This window comes from Nanorana parkeri, unplaced genomic scaffold, assembly GCF_000935625.1.
Source record: "Nanorana parkeri isolate BGI_ZX_2015 unplaced genomic scaffold, ASM93562v1 scaffold46, whole genome shotgun sequence".
Lineage (NCBI taxonomy): Eukaryota > Metazoa > Chordata > Amphibia > Anura > Dicroglossidae > Nanorana > Nanorana parkeri.
Window position 1 is genome coordinate 1,495,241 of NW_017306314.1, and position 25,866 is coordinate 1,521,106.

The following is a 25,866-nucleotide window of genomic DNA, read 5'->3' on the forward strand; positions in this document are numbered from 1 at the left end:
AAGTGCTGTGGTTTACCCCAACTATGAGCTTTTTACTTGCTCCAAAAAGGTAATAAGCTGATCTAGAAAAAGTGAGACATGCAGTGTTACTTTAAGAAGAATCTGACATCAGAATCCGGCAGTCGGTCTGGGTCTCTTGCAGTCTGACACTACCCCTACACAGTGGTCCCATCAATGCTGCACATGGAGATAAACTCTAGTGCGCAAATACTTCAATAGGAAAAAGCTTTGCACTGCCAACATCTGTTAGCTTATCAATCTATTTGCATGTTGTAAGAAGCAACATTAGTGCACATCATCCTCTGCCAGCTACTGAAACCAAGAATGCAGCAGAAATCCAAAATATGGAATCAATAGAAGACTTCTGGCCATTGTTACTTAATGTTTTGGATGAACTCATTTGCAGCGTTGAGGTTGGGGTTTGTGATCATTACAGTACTATGGTTGAGGACAATCCATGAGGAGTATTTCCAAAACATCATAAATACAACAGTTCGCACATACCCCATAACATAGGTCATGCAGGCTGAGCAAATTGTGAGAAAAGCAAAAGTACAGAATTTTTTACGTAATAAACTAAGAGTCAGCAGCTCCGGACATTGAGGCAGCTGAATTTATATGCATGTAAAGAGTTTTGGCCCCAGCTCCTTCTTGATCTGACATTAGGCAGGGTAGCTGCCCATCACATTAAAGTTTCCCTTTGATAGATTTTTTTTCTTCAGTGATAAGTGGGGCACATGCCAATAAGACTAAAAATATCTTAAAATGGTTTCTAGGAAGTAAAAACCTCACCTGCTCCATGCATTTGCTATACGTGTCTTTGGCTCCAGCAACAGCAGCCAGGTTATTCGCTTCTGCAGTCGCCTGTAAAATAATACAGTTAGCCCAAAAACAAAACAAAAAGAACACACACATACAAAATACAGAACAAGGGTTGATGAATACCTGAAGCATAGACTTGGGATGAGGGAGCTCCTCACCTTGATAGATTTTAATGTATGCCTGGAAGAGAAATAAAGATCATCCAGCATAAGAACTGGAAATGATAAAATGATCTAATCAATGCTTTAACTTTTTTCATATTATTAAATAACAAACAAGGAGACCTACTTTTACCTATAAAACATACAAATAAGATACATCATTGGTAGTTGGATACATTTTTGTAGTTTTGGCCTAAGAATTCAGACCAGAGATTTCCATTTATCATGCTAAAACACACAGCAGACTCAAAACATTCGCTCATATAGCTGGGCAAACACAGTTTTTCAGGGCATTACTGCCACTAGATGGAGCATAGAAATTTCCTGTGCTCCTCGTCTCTATCTAGGGACAAGAATGCTGTGTGAACATCATTTGCCAAGCTATAGGCTGGGCAATTAAAAAAATCAGCCCCCAAAACAAAGCTAACCCCAAACCCAAGTCTTAAACATAGCTAAACCCTAGGCCAGCAGATAAGTACATAGTTGAAATGCATATAAAACTGTTTTACCTGCAAATGGATTTATAATTCCAGAACAGACAGTTTTGTGATTCACAAATGCAGGAAGCACAGCCCGATTCTTCAGATTTAACAAAACAGCAAACCTTGTTTGAAAATACACTCCAGCTATTTGAATGGGCATTGTAATGCCATCTGTGCACGTATGAGGTCATCACATTGCTCTCCCCCTGTAAGTTCCCTGTCCCCAGGTACACATTGCTACATAATCTAATGGACCCTAAATTACCAAAAGTATTGGGACACCTGCTTTACACACACATGAACTCTAATGGCATCCCAGTCTTAGTCCGTAGGGTTCAATATTGAGTTGGCCCACCCTTTGCCGCTATAACAGCTTCAACTCTTCTGGGAAGGCGTCCACAAGGTTTAGGAGTGTGTCTATGGGAATGTTTGACCATTCTTCCAGAAGCGCATTTGTGAGGTCAGGTACTCACAATGTAAATGGATAAGCTGTATTAGTCCAGTACACAAGATAGAAGTAAAAAGAAAAAAAACGGAGTATTGCAGTATGAAAGGTATTATTGCATACCGCAATACTCCCGTTTTTGTTATATATCTAGATATTTGTCTTTTAATAAATGTATGTATATTAGACATTTTAATTAGTTTCATGGATTTAAAATAATGTAAATTGTAAAACTAATGTTGGACGAGAAGGCCTGGCTCGCAGTCTCCGCTCTAATTCATCCCAAAGATGTTCTATCGGGTTGAGGTCAGGACTCTGTGCAGGCCAATCAAGTTCCTCCGCCCCAAACTCGCTCATCCATGTCTTTATGGACCTTGCTTTGTGCACTGGTGCGCAGTCATGTTGGAACAGGAAGGGGCCATCCCCAAACTGTTCCCATGAAGTTGGGAGCATTAAATTGTCCAAAATGTCTTGGTATGCTGATGCCTTAAGAATTCCCTTCACTGGACCTCAGGGGCCAAGCCCAACCCCTGAAAAACAACCCCACACCATAATCCCCTCTCCACCAAACTTTACACTTGGCACAATGCGGTCAGGCAAGTACCGTTCTCCTGGCAACAGCTAAACCCAGACATGTCCATCGGATTGCCAGACAGGGAAGCGCGATTTGTCACTCCAGAAAACACGTCTCCACTTCCCTAGAGTCCAGTGGCGGCGTGCTTTACAACACTGCATCCGACGCTTTGCATTGCACTTGGTGATGTAAGGTTTGGATGCCGCTGCTCTGCAATAGAAACCCGTTCCATGAAGCTCTCTACGCCCTGTTGTTGTGCCAATCTGAAGGCCACATGAGGTTTGGCGGTCTGTAGCTATTGACTCTGCAGACGGCGTCTTCTGCGCACTTCAGCATGCGCTGACCCAGCTCTGTCATTTTACGTGGCCTACCACTTTGTGGCTGAGTTGCTGTTGTTCCCAGTTGCTTCCACTTTGTTAAAATACCACTGACAGTTGAATATTTAGTAGCAAGGAAATTTCACAGAACACCTGAATCCAATGATTTGGAGGGGTGTCCCAATACTTTTGGTAATATACTGTATTTAGGTACTCACACCCTAGTTGTATTTGGCACCTACTTATAATATGGCAATTTATCTGCACCATTGTTATTTGCATTGACATAGCCACATCCAAATCAAACCACCCAATCATAGGATGTATATGATTTTTATTTGACAGGGACTTCTCACAACTTTTCATATGAAGGTTTATCCTAGTTTCAATTGAATTCTTTTTTCTTAGATAAGGTCTGTCCACCTGTGTGTGTCCTCTTTATCTACAAGTATACTTGTGCACTACTGTATAACTGGTGACGAATTGTTGAGTGCGTTTGTCATTTGTTTTGCTCTTTATCTACAAGACTCAGACCATTACAGACCGCATACATTTTTTTCACTCCATAATAATCGCAATGTGCGTCACATCTATTCTTGCAGTTCCTATGCTTGCTCAATATTGCTAATTAATAATAATCAATCAACTAAGGCTGCAGCCAACGATTATTTTCATAATCGATTAGTTAGCCGATTAACTTCGATTAATTGGATAGAATACAAAAAAAAATACACAAAATGTAGCTTTACAGACAAAGTTTAATTCAGAATAAAATGGTATGCACATTGTATGCAATTGCACTGGAACGCAGGGCATTGCAGTACCGCGCATTCCAGTGCAGGCAATCACACTGCGGACAGGTGCATTTGGGATGCATTGAATGCATGGCACCACAACGCACCTCCTGCAGCAACATTTGTCAGGCCGAAACTGAAAATGACTTTTACACATGTATATGTAAATGGATAAGCTGTATTAGTCCAGTACACAAGATAGAAGTAAAAAGAAAAAAACGGAGTATTGCAGTATGGAAGGTATTATTGCATACCGCAATACTCCCGTTTTTGTTATATATCTAGATATTTGTCTTTTAATAAATGTATGTATATTAGACATTTTAATTAGTTTCATGGATTTAAAATAATGTGAATTGTAAAACTAAGCCAATATATTTAAAACCCCAAAAAATTGTTTTCTATTTTTAATTTTAGTTTATTTAACTTTTTTTTGTTTTTGCATTTTAATTTTTATCTATTTAATTTTTGTTTTACTTTAGTCTTTTTTTAATTTTAGTTTATTTAACTAGTTTAACTATCTTTTTAACTTTATTGCTGGGAGCAATAGCCAGCCTGCTATTGGATATTTCAAATTGCAATAGCCAATAGCAGGGTGGCTATTGCACCAGCCCACTGCCTGCTGTCAATCAGCAGAGGAGAGACATGAAGTTATCCATCAGGTCCTCATCTGCTGATTATCCAAAAGCAGGCTGGGTATGGCTCCCAGCCTCTAGTTGCAACAGAAGCACAAGGGCGGGGCCAAAGCGGCTGAACGGGGCGGGGCCAACGCAGCTGAGCCGGGGGTGGGGCCAAAACGGCTGAACAGGGGCGGGGCTGAGGAAGAACAGGCTGGGGAATAGGAAACACGGAACAGCTGCTGGGGGGGGGGGCAGCAGTTTTGCAGAGTCACAGCGGTCTCTGCTGCCCGCTGGTTCTGGCTGCAGTGGTCTGTGTCCCCGCTGCCTCTGCCGACACAGGCGGGGATTGAAAAGGACAGAGACCGCTGCAGCCAGCGGGGAGGAGAGCTGATGAGCAGAGCAGCGGCTGCAACTAATTTAAAAGCAACTAATCGATAATGATAGTCATTGCCAACGATTCTCGTCATCGATTTTAATCAATTAGTTGTTGCAGCCCTAAGATCACTGTTTCAGTCCAACAAAGCCATATTATATCACAATCAGGCAAACTTACCTTAAAATATTCCAACAGATCTCGACAAGTCACCTTGTTGCCACCAATTTCTTTTTCTATCAAGTACTCAGGTGAAAGTATTAAAGGAACTAGATTTTGAAGCTCCTTTTTGAACTCATCATCTATGTCTAAAGTGGATAAAGATTTCACAGGAATTACATACATGGAATTAGATTAGATGAAAATGTGCAAATATTGGCAGCAACAGGAAAGAAACTTGGGTTGGACTCTCTAGAAGCCACATAAATGTTTTTTGATATTTAAAGCCCATTTTTTTGACAGAGTGAACGAGAATCTTTCGCTTATTTATTCCTGTCTGAGCTCAAATTCAGGAGATCTTACTCCCTGTAAAATCCTTTTCTATGGGTTTACTGGAGGACAAAAGGTCTGCTTTAGACAACCAATGACTGGGTATATCACCACCCGCAGGAGAAAAATTCAAGGTGCACTGAAAAACAAAAACGACAATCCAGACCCCTGCTGGTGCCAAAATGACCTCCACAGCTGCAGACAACTCAATGACATGGCAAAGCAATGAAAATGACAACACGTAGTTATATGTAGAATGTGCTCTGCTTTGGGGGGTGCCTTAAATTACTGATGAACAACTGAATCTTAAATAAGTGTTGGGTTTATTTACAAATAGGGATATACAGACATTCCAATTACAATTAAGGGAATTGGAGAGGTTCAGTAGGGGTAGGAATTGTGGTCAGGATCATTCAGCTAGCCACCATTCTCTCACTGCTTCCAGTTCAGCTCTTTGAGCAGAAAAACTTTGAGGGCATTTCATTAGGATCTGCTCATTGGTCTGGGGACACCATAGGGCATATCCTGTGTAGAAGCTTCCTCCCTCCCTCCCAATACCTGGATCCATCCACCCAAATGGACAATAGTGGGCGACATACGTACCTCCCTAGTTGGAGATGTGGACAAGTGGCAGAGATGCTAGTGGACATTGGAACAAAGCTGCCAACACTGAAATCGGACCTAACATTGGAACATAGCTGACAACAATGAGACCTGACCTAAAATTGTGCTCAAGGAAAGCAGCTGTTCCACTCAATGTTGGATAAAGGCCAGGAATTGGGCAACTGAGAAAGAATGAGGGTATATCCCAAGGGATTCACACTATGCAAAATACATCTTTGACAAACCATGGTAAATCTTACAAGGCCTGTACATGCCTCCGTCTTCCTATCTGTAAGATCTTTAAAGGAAGGAGCATCCTCAACCAAAAAAAACCCCATAGCCTTGTGTAGAGGGGAAACTAGAGAATCTACAACAGGTGGAGATGCCCACTGTCTTAGTAAGCCCGTGCTGAAAGGGATAACACGCCAAAAACTGCCATGACAAATCAAATGACAGATGATCGCTGCAACTCCTTATAGATAAAAATCATAAAAATAGTAGATGCAAGGGGAAACTTTTTCAAAGCGCTTCAGCTTATGCGTCCCAAAAGATACTGGTCGGCTGAACACCACAGGAGGATAATCTACTATTTTAAGTGTATTCCAAAAGGGGGAGGCAGGTTGAGCACTACTTACTGCACCTTCAACAACAACTTGCAAGGAGCCACAGCCATCTGCAATGGTCACTGCAGACCACCACTAGCCAGAGCAGAGTTGCTGCAGGCATGTAAGGACACTGTGATAGGCCATCAGGTTGGACGGTCATGTGCATTACTCCAGGAACAAAGCCCCACAGGTTCCCCATAAGAAAACTGGGATGTCGCAGCCGAACCTGGACACCTGGTAAAACTACTAAGATCTATATTATCTGGACTGTCACCCAGCCAGTGACTTGACTGAAGAGAAAAAAAAATCAAACAGGAAATTTCCATGTAATAACTTACATATACTAGGCCAATCACAGCTGTGGATGGGGTTTTGGCCACCAACAGGGGCCATCTCCTGAGCTGTCTTTTGTTTTTAAATGCATCTTGAGGCAATACCCAGCTAGTGATCACCCAAAGAAGAGCCGTATCCTTCAATGCATCAAAGAGAAAAAAGTATTTACCAGCAAACCTTACTGAAGTGTAGGGAAATGAGTTCATTAGAAAAACAGTTATCTAGAGGTTCAACATTTGGAGAAGGCAGAGGCCTTAATAGTGGTACCATGCACAAGAGGAAGGTGTGCTGGTGGGGATGATCTCATTAAGAATTCATGTGGCTGTGGGTCATCGTGTGTGATACTTATCACCCCTATGGAATCACACAGCATAATAAAAACCTTAAAGTTTCCAACCCCAAAATCTATTCAAAACTAAAAACAAAATTTACCTTAAGTTGGGCTTTAATGTTCTGGCAACAAACAAATATATTTTCTATGTCTGTTAGAAGGAATATAAAAATGGGGACTTTGTACACTGTAGGTTAACAGCATGAAAACCAAAGACCTGAGAGAGTATTTGGGTATCTCACTGTCCCTATACATCGAGAAGAGTCTTTCTACAAAGAATGACATAAACCACTCACCTATTAATTTACCATCAAAATAGGGGTTGGTAGCAACTTTAAGACCAGGATGAGGCAGAAGAAAACAGCTGATGTTAGTAAAACAAGAGTGTATGTGTTTTCTGACATTCTGCAGCTCTTCGTGCTGGTTCTGTTTTACCTGTTGGTCAAAAGGAAATACAGATTCTCATTTAGTGGACTGGGGGAAAAAAAAAAGATCTCGCGGCTATTTTCATATCACAACAGGCCACCAAAGTTGTCTGGTGTGATATGGAAATATCACAACAGGCCACAAAGGGGCTATATCCACACAGGTACGAAAGGCAACATTAATCCAATCACCATGAACTAAGTCAAGGCAGATGTTGAGGGTATGTTGTTACGGGAAACTGTAAAAATCCCATGTCTAGCTGAAGGTTTAGGTTCACATGCAAGCTACTTTTCCTCCATTTGTTACCTGTAATCGCTTTTCTAGAAAGAGATTTCCACCTTCCAAGCCATACTGATGTTCATAAGGATAACTCCAATCTCTGATCAAAAACATGAGGGTCTGTAATGACAGATACATATATATGAACTACACACACAATGACACAAAGCTTAATATGGCATACCTATAAAAGACCAAACAAACTATCTAGAGGTGTCTGCACATACCGACAGTTGCTTTCAGTCCCTCTGATCTGCCCAAATGTCATGCCACTCTGATTGGGCAAAGCTTTGCAGATCACTCCCACAGATTCCTTTTGGCCAATGAGGCATCCTATCAGTTAATTGGCAGTCAAAAACATATGGAGCAAGGGCTCATGCCTTGCTCAATTAAAACACTCAGCAAAGTAGGGACACTAAAAGCAGATGCAAGTATATACATGCACATCCAGGTGCCTGTACATTGCGTTTAAATAGGTACATGGCTGTCAAGTGTAAACTCCAGGTCATAGAGGTGTATAGATTTGGGAAGGGTAGTGTAATCATGTACAATAGTTACTTATGTCCACTGATCCAGATATCTTCCTTGGAGGAAGTATCCTTCTACTCTCAGCATACCACCTCAAAGTTTGCAGAAGAAGATAGGATATGGGGAACCATCTACTGGGTACATGGTCAGCTTCAAGACATTTTCTAACCTATCATAATAATAGTGACGAGTAAATTTGATTGATTGATTGATTGGACTCTCACCAAATGTTCATGCATGTTTCAGTTCATAATGAAGATAAGTGACAAAAAGTACCAGCTTATCCCATATTTAGATGGCAAAGGTAAATTGAATGAAATGTTCTCACCCAAATTATATACTTGTATCATCCACTGATCTCCATGTGATCTCTGTTAAGCCACAGTGTAAACTGTCACAATGTTATATTATCTCCATATACCAGCAATGGATTACATTCTGATGTTAATCCAGCACACAAAGCAGCTATTTCTATCACCCAACTTGTTAGTACGATTGTATAATTTACCTGAAAGGGCTTTTTGTAGATTTCTTCCATTGCCAGACGTCCATACTCTGTAAAAAGCTAGAAAATCGTACAGTTAGTTTTGTGAAACCAAATGCACACCATTCAGATTATTCCCTGGCTAAGTCAGGAAATGAGAGCTTTTACAGCATAAGAGTTTGCGTCTCATCAAATATTTATAAGACAATTAGATGCCAAAAGAGTGTTAAATCAATACGCTGCCAATTAATCTCGAGTAGCACTAGATGCAGCAAACAATATGCCCGATAACATTGTCTTTTACACAAATACATATCGTTTTGGTTATACACTGCATTCTAAAAAAGGTATTATTTACTTCTGTTTTGCCTATTCAGTCCTTTTCCCAAAATGTACAAATTACTCTCCAGAGGGCAGTATCATTTGGCTTTCCTAAATTTAAAATTCTGTCCTATAAAACCTAAAAATCGCATTTACAGTCTTCATTGTAAAATCAGCAGTATGGACCTAACCCTTTTGCTGCCACTGATGTAAGGCTTACGGCAGAACACAACCGCTTGCAGGTGGCTTTCACCCTTCTGCTATAAGCTCATGGTATCTTTAGCGACCATGAACTTATATCATAAGGGTTCTCCTGGCAGTCCCCTGTAAAATAATAGCGGTCATCAGTGGACCGACCCACCCACACAGGCTGCGGTGTGGAGTATCACTGCGATGTATAGCGCAATACAGAGAGCCCTGTTTGTTGTTTTGAAGAAAACCAGATTTTTCACCCCTCAGACTGAACCCTTTGCACAAAAGCTTCAGGTGTAATGACAGGAAGTAGAGTAGCTAGACAATGAGTCACATCAAGTGGTCACCCTGCAGTGCAGCATCAAACATTCCTTGCAACATTCTAATTGTAAAAGGTATGAAGGAAACTCAAAACCAAAATACAGTGTATAAAATTCCTGACAACAATAAGAATGTTTTTTTTTTTTTTCTTAACTTAGAAAAAAGTGTTAACTAGCAACTGACCAGAGATATTCTATGGTACATTCATGGGAATTAAAGGGAACGGTTTTTTTCAATCAGACATTTTGCTTTAATATGAGCAAATTGGTATTGATCTACCCATTTACATATACGGTATTATTACAAATTATATGCAGAAACAAGCATGAAGTCCAGCATGAAGCATAACAAGGAAAGAGTTTAGGACTTGAGCATGAGATTTTTCAAGTGCAAAATTAATGGGCTGCCTTAAAACAATGCATAACAATGAGTGCGCCTTGTTGCGTGCGCTCTAATAAGAATGCGTGCTCTTATTACAGCTTGAATGAGCTCTAATAATAACAAACTGAGGCTGCCCATCCTACAGTCATCTCACAATATATACCTGTAAATGCTGCAGATCATCTTCTTGAATATTCTGTGACAAATTATATACCTGCAATACAAATACATATCACTCTTTTTTTATCTTGAGTAACAAAGAAGTTAGTTTATAATTGCTAGATAAACTTTGCTTCGCTTCAAGAGTTTATTAGTATGTCTGGATAAAGAATTCCAAAGGTCTTAGACTAAGCACCTAATAAACCTCTTATAAAGAGTCTCTACTTTTCCTATTACTGTGACCATTGTTGTAAGGACACATGAAGATCTTGCGACAAGCAAAAAGATATTGTCATGGAAAGACGTTCTTAAGTAGTCATGGATGGATAACTTATTACATAATATTGTACAAGTAACAACAGTGCTACAACAAAAGAGGCAGCAAAAACAAAAGTAAAAGGCAAGAGGGAGCAGACAGGGGCACCAATGTGTATCAGATCGACAGTGTCAAAATGAGATGGGTATAAAACACAATTTTGAATCCCAAAGACAAAAGAGCCCACATTTTCTTTCAGTAAAAGACAGAGGGGATTTTGTCAAAACTGAAGCAGAGAAGAACTGAAGCAGCTGTGCATGGCAACCAAATCAGCTTCTCTCTCCAGTTTGTTCATTAAGATCTGAAAATGAAAGAGAAGCTGATTGGTTGCCATGCACATCTGCTCCAGATTCTGTCTTCTCCAGTTCTGATAAATTCCCCACATAGTGTGGAATAAACACATATACGGGGAGACCAATAAAAGTTTAAATTCAGTGAGAGCCAGATTACAGCAAAACACATTACAAAAGGGGATTCCACTATTGTGTGGGGAGAAAAGGTCCAATAACCCCAGACCTAATCAAAGAGAGAGGGCCTTGTTATGTATTAGTTACATAACAAGCATTAACTCAATCACAGAATGAGCGCAGCTAAAAATTTCCTAAAGTGCAAAAAATTGCTATAACGTGTACCATGCAAACCAGCTCACTATAAAAACACAATAAAATGTTTGTACCAAAACCGTTCATGAAAATCAAAAAAATTAGTATATAATACTGCCAAATAGATGAAGTGAATGGCACCGTAGCCACGCCCTCCAGCCGCAATGTGATCGCCCGCACGGTGCGATCAAAATAGTGCTTGCAGCATTTTTATCGCACCGGACCACAGGCACAATGTGCCCTGCGATCCCGTGCAGGCAAACGCATTGCGGCCAGAGGTCGTGGCTACGGTGCCATTCACTTCAATGGCCTGCCACACCCCCTCCAGCCCCACAAAAAAAAGTGAGCCGGCCGCAATACGATGCAGTGCGTTCCGGCCAGAATCGGACCGGAACGCACTGCATATGGTGTGAACGAACCCCGAGTCTTTCAGCTACTTCAGAAGTTTGTTGAAAATGCCTGCCAAGTGCCCCTTTTAGTGTCTGTGTGACTGTGGCCATAGAGGCACATGTGTCATTTCACTTAACATGCAAGGAAACAAGCAATTAAAGTCTAGCATGCAGAGAAAAAAAATAAATGAAATAAAGTTGTGAATGATGGCAGTAAGCTTGTCCAAATGCATACAGCAAATTTGTAGAAAGCATTGTAAAAGGTTTCTGCAAGCTTCACACAGCTTTCCTAAAGCCATTAAAGCAACCTTCGCTTCCAGTGTGGGGATGTTAAAGGAGAACTATGTTTTCAGGGCTTTTCCCCATAGTTCTCCTTGGGGTAATGGGAGGACACAAACTAGCGTCCTCCCGTCACCCTAAAACTGAGCCGACCTGCGACAGTCTCATTGTCACAGGTCGGCTAGAACTATGAGGTGAGTGAAAAGCACTCACCTCATAGTTCTCTTTTAAGCACAGACCACAATGGGAGTGTTAGCCGTCACATTAAAGAAGCTGCTAGCAGGATTCACAGGCTTTACACAAGTTTCAAGCAGTGCTGAGATTTGTTTGTTTAAAGTGACTGCCAGCGTTCCCATAATATTCTTTAACATCCCCAAACTTGACCTGAAAGTTGCTTTAAATGTATCAAGATGCTTTATAAATGCTATGTAAAATCTTTCTTTATACTGCACTGCTCTTACATATTGTGAAATCTATGTAGACAAGGCCTTCTTGATAATCATGACACAGCACTTGGTCTCTGCTCATAGACAAGAAAACTTTTCATCCACAGAAGTCAATACAGTATGTAATACTGGATGACAGGAGTGTTTATTTACGAGGACTTTAAGTCCCCATGCATAACTAAACCGTGTTCTGTGCATTGCTACATGCAAGCTGCGGACCTTGTGTGAGACAAGCCATTTACACTGCAAAGCAACCTCAGCGCTGTGTTTTGTGATGTGCTTACAAAAGGATTGCAAGCAGCAGTGTGAACACATCGAGGGGAATTTATCAAAAATGGAGCAGACAAAATCTGGAACCGATTTGCACTGCAACCAATCAGCTTCTCTGTCTTGGTTTTCAAATCTTACCTGAGGAAACTGAAGAGAGATGCTTATTGGTTGCCCTGGGCAACTGCTCCAGATTCTCTCTGCTCCAGTTTTGATAAATTCCCCCCATTATCTATCAGGAAAGGGTCCTACAAGTGCATTTTTATCTCCAATAAAACTTTATTAACAAAAAATCTGACCAGTTTTCAATGTGAATTAGCCCTGATGCATTAAACCACATACACTGGGCCTACACAACTAAATGTTACCAAATGTTATATTCTGTGTGTGTATAAAACAGATGAAAATACAAGTTAACCTGATTTTTGCATACTACATTAAAAGTAGCACATGCCACACTTGCAGAATAAATACAATTAATCAGAAACATGCACCGAGAAATAAAACAAAATGCTTACCTGGACAGAGCTAGTCATTGTGCTTAAGGCAAATACCGTTGCACAATCTTTGATTGTTGACTGGCTGTCAAAGGCCCCCTGAGTGTCCATGAGAATAACCGCAACCTGGAAGCAAAAACAAGAAGCTAAATGTAACAAGCATCATGAAGGAGAAAAAAAGGGAATTGAAAGATCCAGTTTAGCAGTGTGATCCTTTTATTTCCAAGCAAAGCAATGGTCCATTTGTGGTATGCCAGCAAATCCCGAACCTACTTCAAACCTATAACCAAAAGGAACCAGCATGTTTAAAGCAGACATGTCACCACCACAGCACCACATTAGGTATAGGTCTGAAGAGTCGAAAGTACTATTAACATTACAGGAGGACCTGGATAAAATAGGGGAGTGGGCATTAATGTGGCAGATGAGGTTTAATGTCGATAAATGCAAAGTAATGCACTTTGGAATTAAAAATAAACAAATGGGTTATACAATTATGGGTATGCCGCTGGGGAAGTCAGAAATGGAGAAGGATTTGGGGGTCATTGTAGACCACAAACTGAAAGGTAGTTTGCAGTGCCAGGCTGCTGTAAACAAAGCTAGCAGGGTCTTGTCCTGTATTAAAAAGGGGATGTATTGCAGGGACAAGTCTATAATTTTGCCACTTTATAGATCATTGGTTCGACCTCATCTGGAGTACGCGGTCCAGTTCTGGTCACCAGTACTAAGAAAAGATGTCCTTGAGTTGGAAAAAGTCCAGCGAAGGGCAACCAAACTAATTAGGGGTATGGAGGACCAGAGCTACGAGACGAGGCTACTAAATTTAAACATGTTCACATTAGAGGTGAGGAGATTAAGGGGGGATATGATTTCCATGTACAAAATGTTTAATGGTGGTAGCAACATTAGCGATAAACTGTTTAAAATTAACTCCGTTACAAAAACTAGAGGCCATCACCTAAAATTGATGGAAAAAAAATTCCAGCACAAGGGGCGAAGGGGGTTCTTCACAGTAAGATCAGTTAGGGTCTGGAACTCACTGCCACAGGCGGTGATTTCAGCAAATAATGTGGAATTGTTCAAGAAACTTTTGGACGATTTCTTAAGGGACCGTAATATACAGGGGTACGGGTACTCCTAGAATGAGATCCTAATAGGTTGGACTTGATGGACTAATGTCTTTATTCAACCTCAAATACTATGTAACTATGTAACTATTTCCTTCTAGAGCAGTGGTTCTCAACCTCTCTAGGGCCGGGAACCCTTGGTAACATTTGCCAAGTTGTGGTGACCCCCAACGGTAAAATTTAGGAATGACGCGGCTGCTGCAGCGACATCTGGTGGGAGAACTGACACTGCTGCACTAGGAGAGGGCTGAGGAGGACTCTCGCCTAGCACAGCAGAAATCACACAGCGACCCACAGGTTGAGAACCACTGGTGTACGCCGTCAGAATAAAAAAACAAAACAAAAAAACACCCAAGGAATGCATAGCTAGATTCCTATTGGCTATTTCACTTTGAAATAGCAAACTAGCTATTGCACCCGCCCTCTGCTGCTGGAGAACTTCAGGTCCCCCTCTGCTGATTGGCAGCAGCAGAGGGCAGGTGCAATAGCTAGTTTGCTATTGGCTATTGCAAAGTGAAATGCATTCCTAGGGTGGGGTTTTTTTTCTGACTTACGGCGGCCTACGGCCACCAATGTCAGACAAAAGAGGTTTACTCTGCTCGGGAGAAAGTGTTTCACTCCCAGGCGGCCGGGAGCCGCTAATAGCAGGAGACTCCCGGGCGACCCCTGGCAAATCGTCATTTGACCCTCGAAGGGGTCCCGACCCACAGGTTGAGAACCGCTGTTCTAGAGCCTATGCAGAGGTTTAGACCATGCTCCACGTGCTTCCAAACATATCCCCACAGCAGAAGCCTGAACTAGTTCTAGCCTGCGTCTAAATATGTAGTTTAGTATGGAGATACTCCTAGGGTAACCCCGCCACACATCCCAGTTCTCACTGCTCCACAGAGTATAAAACTGGTCTGCTGACTGCACATGTACTGTGCTGAACAACCCGAGCTTCGCCAGCTGCACATGTAGGGTTACCAGTAGATCGTATATATGGGACATGCTGCCTAGGATGGCCCCTATGCGCATGCAACGCAACACCAACACACCTGCCCCTAAGAAACAAACATGAGCCACACAAATCCAGTTTATGAAGGATTACAAGGCAAAACCAATACATAATCAAGAAGAATGTTGGAATCTGTCATACCACTTCATATGTAAAGGAAGACATGGGGACAAACATCCTGGAAGGTTTTGTATGGTATTTTTAACAGTAGCTACACAACACATTATATACATAATGTAAATACTTGAGCGAAAATATTTCTCAGAAATAAATTGGTATGGGTTTTAGCAGAAAGCAGTTCTTGGGTTAATGGGTTCAAATACCACTAGGAACACACTGTTAAACTAATCAATGCATGACCACAAGGCCTGACATGTAGTAGGAACATGTCTGCATGGCCAGGCACACTTTCAGGTTTCCAAAGGTTTTCATTACTTTCCAGTACATTGCATTAAAAGTGGCTAGGCTTAGCTTCATAGAGCTGCCACTGCTTATCTGTTCCCGAAAATGATAGTTGACCATCTTTGGCTTCAATATTTCCAGAGCCGCAGACTTGGAACAAGCATGCAGTCAAAGACAGAATGGAATCATTTCTATTCTTATCTATCAACTTGTTCAGGGTCAGGGACTCTGAAAGCATTGTGGTCAGAAAGCAAGGCAACTGGCATTTTCAGGTCCTCAGCAATGACAGCCTCCCTTTTTCTTTAATGACAGGTGTTCATTGTAAAGAAAACAGGATTTGTCAGCATTATAGAAATGAAAATAAAGGCCTGGTGGCCCATCCAAATTCTCCAGCCTCCCATGTCTTTATACGAGGTCCTCTTTTTGCTGCCCACAGAGTGGCAGTCTCTGCTACTGGTAACCCCCAGCAGGAAAGCCTCTCAAATATTTAAGCCATGTGCACTTAATGTGACCCTGAGGGCTGTCAAATGGAGCTCTTATTACCTGTTGTAAAAGGAAACAGCACATAAATTTAACTGGTAAATTTAGGGCTTGTTCACACCAAGCGCGGAGCAGATCCAGAGCAGAGCAGGTGCAGACCGGATCAAAACTGCGTCCAATTTTATTTTTTGCTCCAGTTCACATCACAGCGTTCAGTTGCAGAGCAGATCCAGAGCAGGTGAAAAAACTGCAGCAGGCCCTATTTTACCTGCTCTGGAACGCATCAAAAACGCATGCCAATGCCTGGAACACACTGAAAGCCCATTTTACTTTAAAAAAAAAAAAAAAGCGTCTAAAAGACGAGCGTGCGTGTGCAGAAACCTGACTGGATCTGCTCTGCATTTGGTGTGAACAAGGCCTAAGGCTTAACTTAGTCAGAGATGAAGTGAAACAAACCAGCTTATTTAGCTTTGAAGAGTCTGCAACCCTTACCATGTAAGATGCTGATGTAAACTGTTGTACTTGAAAACAAAATATTTAAAAGCATTGTTAAGACCAGCCAGCTCAGCATAAGAAGAAAAAAAAAGATATTTCCAAAAGAAACGGTTATATACGGCATTTGGTAAAAGCCTATAACTGCTTTATTTGCCATTGGCCACATAGGAGGAAGTGGGATAAGAAATGATCATAGACATTCCTCACATAAAAGCTCACATTTCTCTAAAACTGGTCCTGCTAAGACCATGGTGTCCAGCAAATGACCATCTACTTCAGGTGCTGGGGCTAACTTTAACTGTGGCTCAGGGACGTTTACTGGTAACCCATCTAAATCATACAAATGGGTCCACAATGATAGCTTGCATAATCGGTAGGAATGTTGTAGGTATTCAACAAGCAGAACGCATATCGTAAAGTGGCATCAAACAATGACCATAACACAATTCATACACTATGTCCTTACTCACACATGCATTAAGACAGGGGTGTGGAAATTTTTGAAAAAACTACTTGTCCAAGGGCTAAAGCGGGGGCCAAATCTACTTGTCCCAATACAAAAAAAATAGTTTTAAATAAAACTAGGGATGCACCAATACCGGTTTTTGGGTATAGAGTACGAGTACCGATATTTTGCTTTCGGTACTCACAGAGTATCGGCGCTTCCGTTTGCATGGAGCAGGCTTCCCGGGCAATCAGGAAGCCGGGCAGCGGGTAATGAGATGCTACCCGGCTTCCTGACTGCCAGGGAAGCCGACTCCATGTTGTTTGGCCGGCTTGATTGTGAATGGCTGGGAAGCCGGTTTCCCGGTCAATCAGCATCGAGCCAGCTTCCTGGCCAATCAGGAAACCGGGCGGCGACTAATGACCCGATTGGCCAGGAAGCCGGCTCGATGCCGATTGGCAGTGAAATGGCGGCAGCACTCAACGCACACACACAATGTCCAATGCGTGTGTTTATTTGCATGCAGATGGCGGGGGCAGCGGGGTTGGTTTTTAAAATTTTTAAAAAATATATATTTAATTATTTTTTACTTTTCATAACTTTTTTTTATTTGTATAATTTTTTACCCCACCTAATTTTATTCCTATCACATAGGGATTTAAAATCTTGATAGTTTGGAGGTGACAGGTTCTCTTTATGGAACCTGCCCTCCAACACAGAACAGATGTTCTGTGTAGTTCCTGTCAGCTGAGACAGGTGGCGCTGTGATCACAGCGCCACAGTCTCAGTGATAACACAGAGCAGACAAAAAACGGACGTTTGCTCTGCGGGCTCTATGGTGAGCTCATGTTCCGTGGTCTCGGGTCCGCCAGAGGAGCGGGGGCCCCCGAAAACCACGGGGGGGGTTGGGGCGTGGACAGAATCGCCGCTTCTCGTTTCATACAAGTGAAACGAGCGGCGGCTCCACACTGTACACTTAGCTCTGCTTGTCCGGAGCGGGGCTAAGTGTACAAAAAAACTACTCGCCCGGTGCCCGAAACTGCATGTCCTGGGCGTCGGGCGATAGGAATTCCACACCCCTGATTAAGGGCATTGCTTGATGCCTGTATATGGTATGCCTTCTGCTTGTTGGGTATATATAACGACCGATAAAGCAAGCTACCAACGTGGACTTATTTGTAGGAGTCCAATATGTAAACAACAAACTTTGACTTGCAACCTGACTTCAAGAGTATTACAGGAGTCAGAGTACCCTACAAAGCTAGATAATGTGCATTTCAGTGGAGGTCAGAAACACAGACAAGCCCAAGAAACATTTCAATTTATGGCAAAGCTCAAGAAAAAAGTAATATGACCATTGATTGAACATATAATTTTTGTATTAGTGGAAGACTTAAAGCACTTACCTTGGAACCGTCAGACTTTTCAACAATAAAGACTTCACTCCAGATCTGTATGCCTGTGGTCTCCCGCTCGCATCCTCCTCGCCACGTGAACCCAGTCAATGGCTCACAATTTCCACCAATCCAACTTGATGTGCTCTGGAAAAAAAAAAGGAGTCCTTTATCTTCACATTTTACACTCACTGGTCTAAATCGGAATACATATTACATGCTGCCTGTTCAGATTAACTTCTGAACAACCAAACCAATTCATGGTGGTGGTGTGTCCATACCAGCTACGATTATCACAAATCAATACAGCACTTGTGAGAATTATATCATAACAAGACAATGAATGGAAATGCATACGAGGTGTATCATGTGCTCATCACCTGCAGAAATGTTTTCCACATGCTTGTACTAATCCAAAATAATTTCCTTTTTATAGTAGAAGACAGATCACATAAAAATCAGCTAGATATTTTGTATCCGTAAAGTCAAACTCCAGGAAGACATTAAAAACAATTAAAAGTTGATACACTACTAGTGTGAATCCCTGAATATGACTTCATTTCAGGCCCTTGGAACCCCTTCTACAATAGCACCTAGACTTGGGTAAGGGAGAGGCAGGTACTTGGGACCGATTAAGGGGTATTCACATATGTTAACAAGGAACATGCATACAGACTGTGTACTTGGCCATCTTTTTGGAATTTAGCTTTAACTTCTATTTCAATGGTAAACTAAACTCAGCTAATCTATGTTTATATATCCATGAATACAGCAGAAACAAGACATGCAGCTCCTGGCATTTTTAGCACGCTCAGTGTATTTTGGATACATCAAATACCTTCATGCTATACTCCTTGCAGGAAGGAAGTTACCCTCACAAGGGTTATGCCATCAGAATAACCCCTAAGGTATCTCAATCACTGTACAGAAATGGGTTCCATTTAATTCCCTTCAAAAAGCACCTACAAAAACCTTGTCTTCATAAAATTCAATATAAAGCGCTATTCCTGTGTGACAGAATGCACCAAACGGAGTCTGGGCATACCTTTAGTTTTGCTAAATGAAGCACCAAAACCTTTAAAAAGTCCTTTAAATTAGACTGCAAATATCAACTTTGGTCCATGCTGGTGCTTAAAGTGAAGCCCTTTCATAAGCCATGCCTGAGAGAAAGTACCATAAGCTTGAATTGGCACTATTAGCTGTTGTAATGCCGACATTGTTCTTGAACATTATGCTGTTAAAATGGTTTAAACCATTTATGCAGCCTATAGAAACCAGATTACTATATTCTCTTCTGTGCTTGTAATAAATCTTATAGCTCGGCAAGCTTATCTTATGTATACAAAGCAGTTATGCTACAAAAAGAAACCCCAACAGCTGATAGCAGTCCAATCTTGGTATAAATAGCATCAATCAGAACTCCACCTAAAACCAATACAGTGGATTGCAAAATTATTTTTCCTATTTTGTTGCATTACCACCTGGAATGAAAATTGATTTTTATTTGGATTGCATGCAATGGACATACACAAAATAGTCCAACATGGTGAAGTAAAAATCAAGAAAATAACTTTATTTTTAAAAAACTATAACAAATAAAAACCGGAAATGTGGTGCATGAATATGTGTTCATCCCCTTTGACATGGAGCCCCTACATAAGATCTGGTGTAACCAATTACCTTCAGAAGTCAAATAATTAGTTAAATAAAGACCACCTGTGTGCAAGTGTCACATGATTATATATATATATATATATATATACACACACACACGCCTGTTCTGAAAGGCCCCAGAGTACACCACCTGAGCAAGGGGCACCACCAAGACCAAGGAACTCTCCAAACAGGTCAGGGAGAAAGTGGTGGAGAAGCACAGAGCAGGGTTGGGTTATAAAAAAAAAAAATCCAAAATCAGCTCTATTGATAAGCACTAGAGAAACCCTCAAAAGTTAGGTGCCATTTTTAAGGGGCATTGGCTACCTGGGATTTGTCTAGTCAGCAACACTTCCTGTCCTAGGGTGACAACATACTTACTGTACACACTGAGAAGCAGCGTTGTCACAACATTGTCCAAAATTAAGGCTCAGTGCACAAGACGTTACAAGGACACTGGATTTCTGCCAAGATCAACAGGTATTTTTCTGTACTTTCAGAAAACGCACTTAACCAAAAGAGAAAACGAACACAGCCACCCCATCTGAGGGCCGGTAAGCTGCAATAAGTTGTATTATAGTTCTTGGGTTTAGATGCACATTAATTTAAACCACTAAGGCGCCCATTTAAATTGAGAATAGCATAATTTAGGACATTGCTCTGATTACTTAACACTATGGTGCTGGTTTATGAACCATTCAGAATTTCCTATCCTCTTCGGCTCCATCTAACGGCCATACAACACTGTGTATATCATTCACACAGCTCTTTGCTGTCTAAACAGTTTATAAATGAACCCCTCTATCTGTATTTTATATTTTATTTATAAAAAGCACAGCACAATGTGGAGTATGTGGTGTGGCAAAATGCCATAAAGAACAATCCCTAATAGGAGCTTCTTGCAATGGCTGAAGTATTTTCTTTTTTGAAAAGCAGCAGTATGGCTATGGTTATGCTATACCACCACTTTATAAATGGGCCCCAAAGCATCAATAAAAACCTGGTGAGCACTGCCTCTCATTTTGCACTTAAACCACTGACCCAATTTTGCCATTGTAGAAAATGGTTCTGTGGATGGGGCTATCCTAAAGACGCTGAACGCAGGAGTTAAACCTTAAAAGTAGGGATGCAAAGATACCGTTTTTTCACCATCAAATACCGATATTATTTTCCCGGTACTCGCCGATACCGGCATCCCGGGGTACCGTTGGCCCGGCTTCCTGATTGCCTTGGAAGCTGGTGTTGTATCGAAAGATACAATGGCCAATCCGGAAGCCAAGTGGCACGTCATGACCCACCTCCCTGACTGGCTAGGCAACCTGGCTTCCTGACCAATCATGAAGTCGGGCGGTGGGTCATGAAGTGACTGTAATATATGTGATTTTATTACCTTGGTTTAAAAAGTATACATATAATACACTGCAGTGAAAAAAGTTTGATGAAGAATTGTATGTTATTTACCAATTCTCCCATTCACTCAATATACCACAACCTCAGATCAGCGAATAATTTTGAATCAAATGCATCCATGTTGTATATCTTTATATTATGCCCAGTTAGAAGGCTGAGAAGATGGCGACTTTGCATTTAGGGCCCGTTCACATTTGCCCAGCCCATAAAAAGCTCTGTTTTAGTGAACAGGCTAGTTTGTTGTGGCAGCTCTGGCAGTGTACTTTGTATCGCACACTGCTGGACCTGTCACTGTGTACATTGCTGTATTAAACCCAGGGATGCACCAAAACAAGTTTTTTAGACCAAAACCAACATTTAAAAAAATTTGTGAGGCGGAAACTAACAATTACATTTTTTTCCAACCTTTTTAAAATGTTTTACATTATTTTTTCATTTTATTATTAATATTTTTTTTGTTTTTACTTTACGGTTAGGGGTGCACCACAATTTCAGCCGTTTTGGTACTACCGGCATTTTGCCCATAGTGCCATTTTCAGGCGAAATATCGATGCATCGCTAATTAAAAATGAATGTTTTCATTTTATTGCAGCAGAGCGCACCTCTTATCACACCCACATTGTGCTGTTAATGGGACACACAGAGCAATTGTGACCTGGTGTGGTACAAGTCAGGTCACCGCAGTATGCGTGAACTTGAGCTTAATGATTTTTTAATATAATCCACTGATACTTCCTTCCATCCCATAACGAAAAGTCTGTACCGAGGGGTACAGATAGGGGCTGGGAGGAAGAGCAGGCTCAAATTGCAAATTTTTTTTCTTTTGTAAAAATTTTTGGAAAAGCTGGACTATACACCCATTAAGTCACATTCCTAATTCTGTATGTGTATTGCCATTCAATTTCATAAAGCACCCTATCACATATGTGGCCAAAACAAACCTGCCTCTCAACATACTGGCCTCATTTTTACCAGCACACTGCAAGGAAATTTATTTTTATCGCCTGCAGTGAGCTGGAAAAAAATCAGGCCGGTACATCGTTTGGCTCACTATAGGAGTATGCTTAATGCAATGGGCCAAAAAATGCATGAACACATGTGTGAACAGGCCCTCAAAAGGAGAAACAAAAAATGTTTACCTGACTGTACATGAATCGGAGCATAAAATCGAGCAAAAAAGATTTCCCTTTGCGAAAAGCACCAGCTACGGACACAACCACCACATTCAAATCACGTATGTGTTCCTGCATCAAAACACGCTCCAGGGCCTTTTCATCCAGCTCAAAGTTATGGTCATCCTCATGAGCCAGGACTATCTGGATAGGGTATGGCTTGTCCATCACCTCAGCGTCACAATCTGAATTAATCTGGATATCTTCCACATTGTTTTCATCTGTAAAGAGGAAATAGGGATTGTTACACCACAGAAAATATAATTGCCTTGTAAACATTACACAATCAGGTAACCAGAGGCAAAGTGATATTACTATTTCCAGGAATGATGACATTGCACCTAATGTTGGCCTCTTGCTGGCCATTAAAAAAAAAACCAAAAAAACACAAAAGACAAAAACAAAAAAAGAGCAAAACAAAAACATCAAATTTCCCCAGAATAAAAAAAAAAACAAAAAAAAAAAAAAAAAAAAAAAAAAAAAACAGAAGCCACAACTATTTTTAGTACATTAAAAATTCCAAATGAATGTAATTAAAACGTGAAGGACAGCATCTATTAATAAACAGGGATACAAACATAATTACACAATACTAAAATCTAAATTACAGACTGTGTGGCCTGAAAATATTTACCAGAAGAAAACTGATGAAGCTAAACACGACTTGCCTAAATATTTGCACAATATATATATATATAAAAATGGACAGGACCTGGAACAGCTACCTTGGCAGAGCACACACACGAAAAGTGTAGACAGATTGGCAGTCACAAAACTGAATGGCGATGAGTCCATGTACACATTTACTAGCTTCTATCGGGGGAACGCAGATTAATATTGCGTTCAGGGTAAAGTCTGCCCAATCCAGGGGCCAGCCCTATTGACAACTAGAGAAAACTTCAAAAAGCTAGGCGCCAGCCAGGAGCGTAACTAGAAATCACAAGGCCCCATAGCAAAATTTTGCATGGGGCCCCGTGATTGCTAGTTATGCCACTTGCAGAGCCCACCGGAGAGTGACCCTGCAGAACCCACCATAGACTCTATAGTGGGCTCTGCAGGGTCTGAGATCTCTTACCTGTCAGAGCTGTCCGCCTCTGCTATCGACAGGCCCCGCCTCCTCTTAAATCACTAGCCCCACCTGCTCTTAGGTCGCTGGCCAGTGATGTAAGAGGAGGCGGGGTTGCTCTTAGGTGGGCCCCGCCTCCTCCTTTCCGAACACCGCTCTCATCTGCCGCAGCGGCTGGCTGTCACTGACACAGCTCCGCAGCGGCTTTGAGGGGAAATGCGCCGCGACCACTGCTGAGCTGTGTCAGTGACAGCCAGCACCCCCACATGCCATAGCGACCCAGGCCGGGCCCCCCTGTGCCCGGGCCCCATAGCGGTCGCCTGGGTCGCTATGGCGATTGTTACGCCACTGGAGCCAGCTATTAAAAGAGCTCCTGGGATTTGCCCAGCCCTGGCTTATAATATACATCATCACAAATCAATAACTTTTATCCTATTTTTGTAACCAACAAAAAAAGTCAGTTCTACTGGAACAAAGTTGAACAGGAAAGAAACTGTTCCCTTTGTTTAAAAAAATAAAATAATAATAGCAGTATTTAGGTAGGAATAAATGTGTGTTGCACAACCGCATAGTTTTATTATAAATAAAGCTAATATGCCCCGATAATTAATGTGATTTACGTGGATGACGGGGTCTATAGAACTACAAATGCCAGGATGCCGCTTACTGATGGTCACATCCTGCTCATACTGGAAACAGACTGGAGGGAAGCCAGTAGAGGGATTTCAATGTAACAAAGACAATAGATATGCAAGTGGAGCATGCTAGGAGAAAAAAAAACAAAAACATGAGTTGATTACTTGATAACTCTGTTTCCAGGAATCTTCCAGGACAGCCTATCTCATTGGCTGTCCTGGAAGATGACTGGGGAAAAAAGGGACTGGTGTGGGGTGCATTATAGCCCGCATAGGGGAGGATTTTTGTAGAGGAGTGATCAGCAGGGCCATATTTATACCTCCTTACCTAGGCCAACTCTCCCATACCTCGCCTCTTACCGCGGTGACTGGCTAGCCTTAGTACTGCACTAACAGGGACAGGAATCATAGACACACCAAGGCTGAGGCAGTGAGACTGGAGGAGACAGTCTGCCCCGCTCTACCTCAGTATACCTGGAACTAAAGGATTAGGAAACATGCCCTCTTATTCTGTTAGCAGTTTGGATCCAGGTGTACAGGCGACCTCACTGTGTGGAAGGCTATGTGCCCAGGGCCATGGACTACTTTGGCTATGCAGAAATCCAGGCCTGGCAATCAGCGGAGGCAGGAGGCAACAGATTGGCGTTTTATACTACTTGTAGGGATGTCCAGATACCAGTGCCGACACTTTTCACGAGAACTACCAGGGACCTGGCTCTGGAGCCCCACCACTCTCCTGAAACAATTAGTCTGTATTGTTTTAGAAAAACTGCCACATGACAACAAAAATGTACCAGTACTCGTATCTGTGAGTACTTGGACAAGTATCAGTACTTGGAAAAATGGTGTCGGTACATCACATATATATTTAAAAAAAAATAAAAAATCCCAGGAGCTCTGAATGCTCCTTAAAAATGCTCTGTAAAGTTCTTTTTTGTCTGTCTGCACCACTTCCGGGGAAACATACCCCTCTAAATGTAATGGTTACCATTGGTTTTGGGAGAAATGCAAAATTCTAGAGTTGATATGAGAGCAAAAGGCGAGGGCAGTTCCTCCAATTTAAACAAATGTTCTGTTGACAACTGTCTAGGATGGAAATTCCCCTCACTTCCTGCTGCATCTCCATGACAGGAAGTGAAAGAAAACCTCCCCAGCAGGACAAAGACAGCAAAAGATATTCTGATAGGGGCTTTAACCCATCCCAACTCAATTACATTTAAAAGAAAAAGCTTTCACCATACATACACTTTAAACGAGGCCATGCACGCTTAGAATTTGCACCGATTTACAGGAATCCGCCAGGACCACCCATGGTTAAAATTGTGTCCGACTCACAGGAATCTGCCACAATTCTCAAAGTGGGCGGCCCTGCCGGCTCAACAAAAGCCGGATACTCAAATCTACTTTGGTCGAAGGAGCCAGGCCGATAATTGTTGCCTGAACAGAGATTGTAGCCAATCTGATGCAGTCACTGTTTGGTGTTCAAGTATTCTGGCAGCGGTGGGCGCTGAATGTCAAAAAACAAAAGCCCAGCGAGGGACATTCACCCATCCACACCTGTTTAGCGTAGATGGAGGAATATGTTAAGGAGTTTCTACATTCAGCCTATAGGCTGCACTAAAGAAAAAAAAAATCTATTAATACATTACCAGCTGAAGCCTGTTACCTTCTACCCAATTACAATTTCACAGATATTTGGTAAACCGCTAAAAACACAGATCATTTCCGTCACATAGAAAGCAAGAAATACCAGT

The 25,866-nt window shown here is 41.6% G+C and overlaps 1 protein-coding gene across 2 annotated transcripts in view; it reads right to left on the bottom strand.

Moving 5' to 3' along the window:
* The window catches only part of ATL2 (atlastin GTPase 2), a 74,743-nt gene that overhangs the window by 11,248 nt on the left and 37,629 nt on the right, over positions 1 to 25,866 (bottom strand). For both annotated transcript variants that reach the window (XM_018573210.1, XM_018573206.1), the window contains exons 2-11: positions 22,379 to 22,632; positions 18,189 to 18,323; positions 12,858 to 12,962; positions 10,045 to 10,095; positions 8,691 to 8,747; positions 7,682 to 7,774; positions 7,246 to 7,384; positions 4,769 to 4,896; positions 946 to 1,002; positions 793 to 864 (exon numbers count right to left, since the gene is read on the bottom strand). In XM_018573210.1, coding sequence (XP_018428712.1) covers positions 793 to 864; positions 946 to 1,002; positions 4,769 to 4,896; positions 7,246 to 7,384; positions 7,682 to 7,774; positions 8,691 to 8,747; positions 10,045 to 10,095; positions 12,858 to 12,962; positions 18,189 to 18,323; positions 22,379 to 22,632 — 1,091 coding nt within the window. The remainder of the gene's footprint in view (positions 1 to 792; positions 865 to 945; positions 1,003 to 4,768; positions 4,897 to 7,245; positions 7,385 to 7,681; positions 7,775 to 8,690; positions 8,748 to 10,044; positions 10,096 to 12,857; positions 12,963 to 18,188; positions 18,324 to 22,378; positions 22,633 to 25,866) is intronic.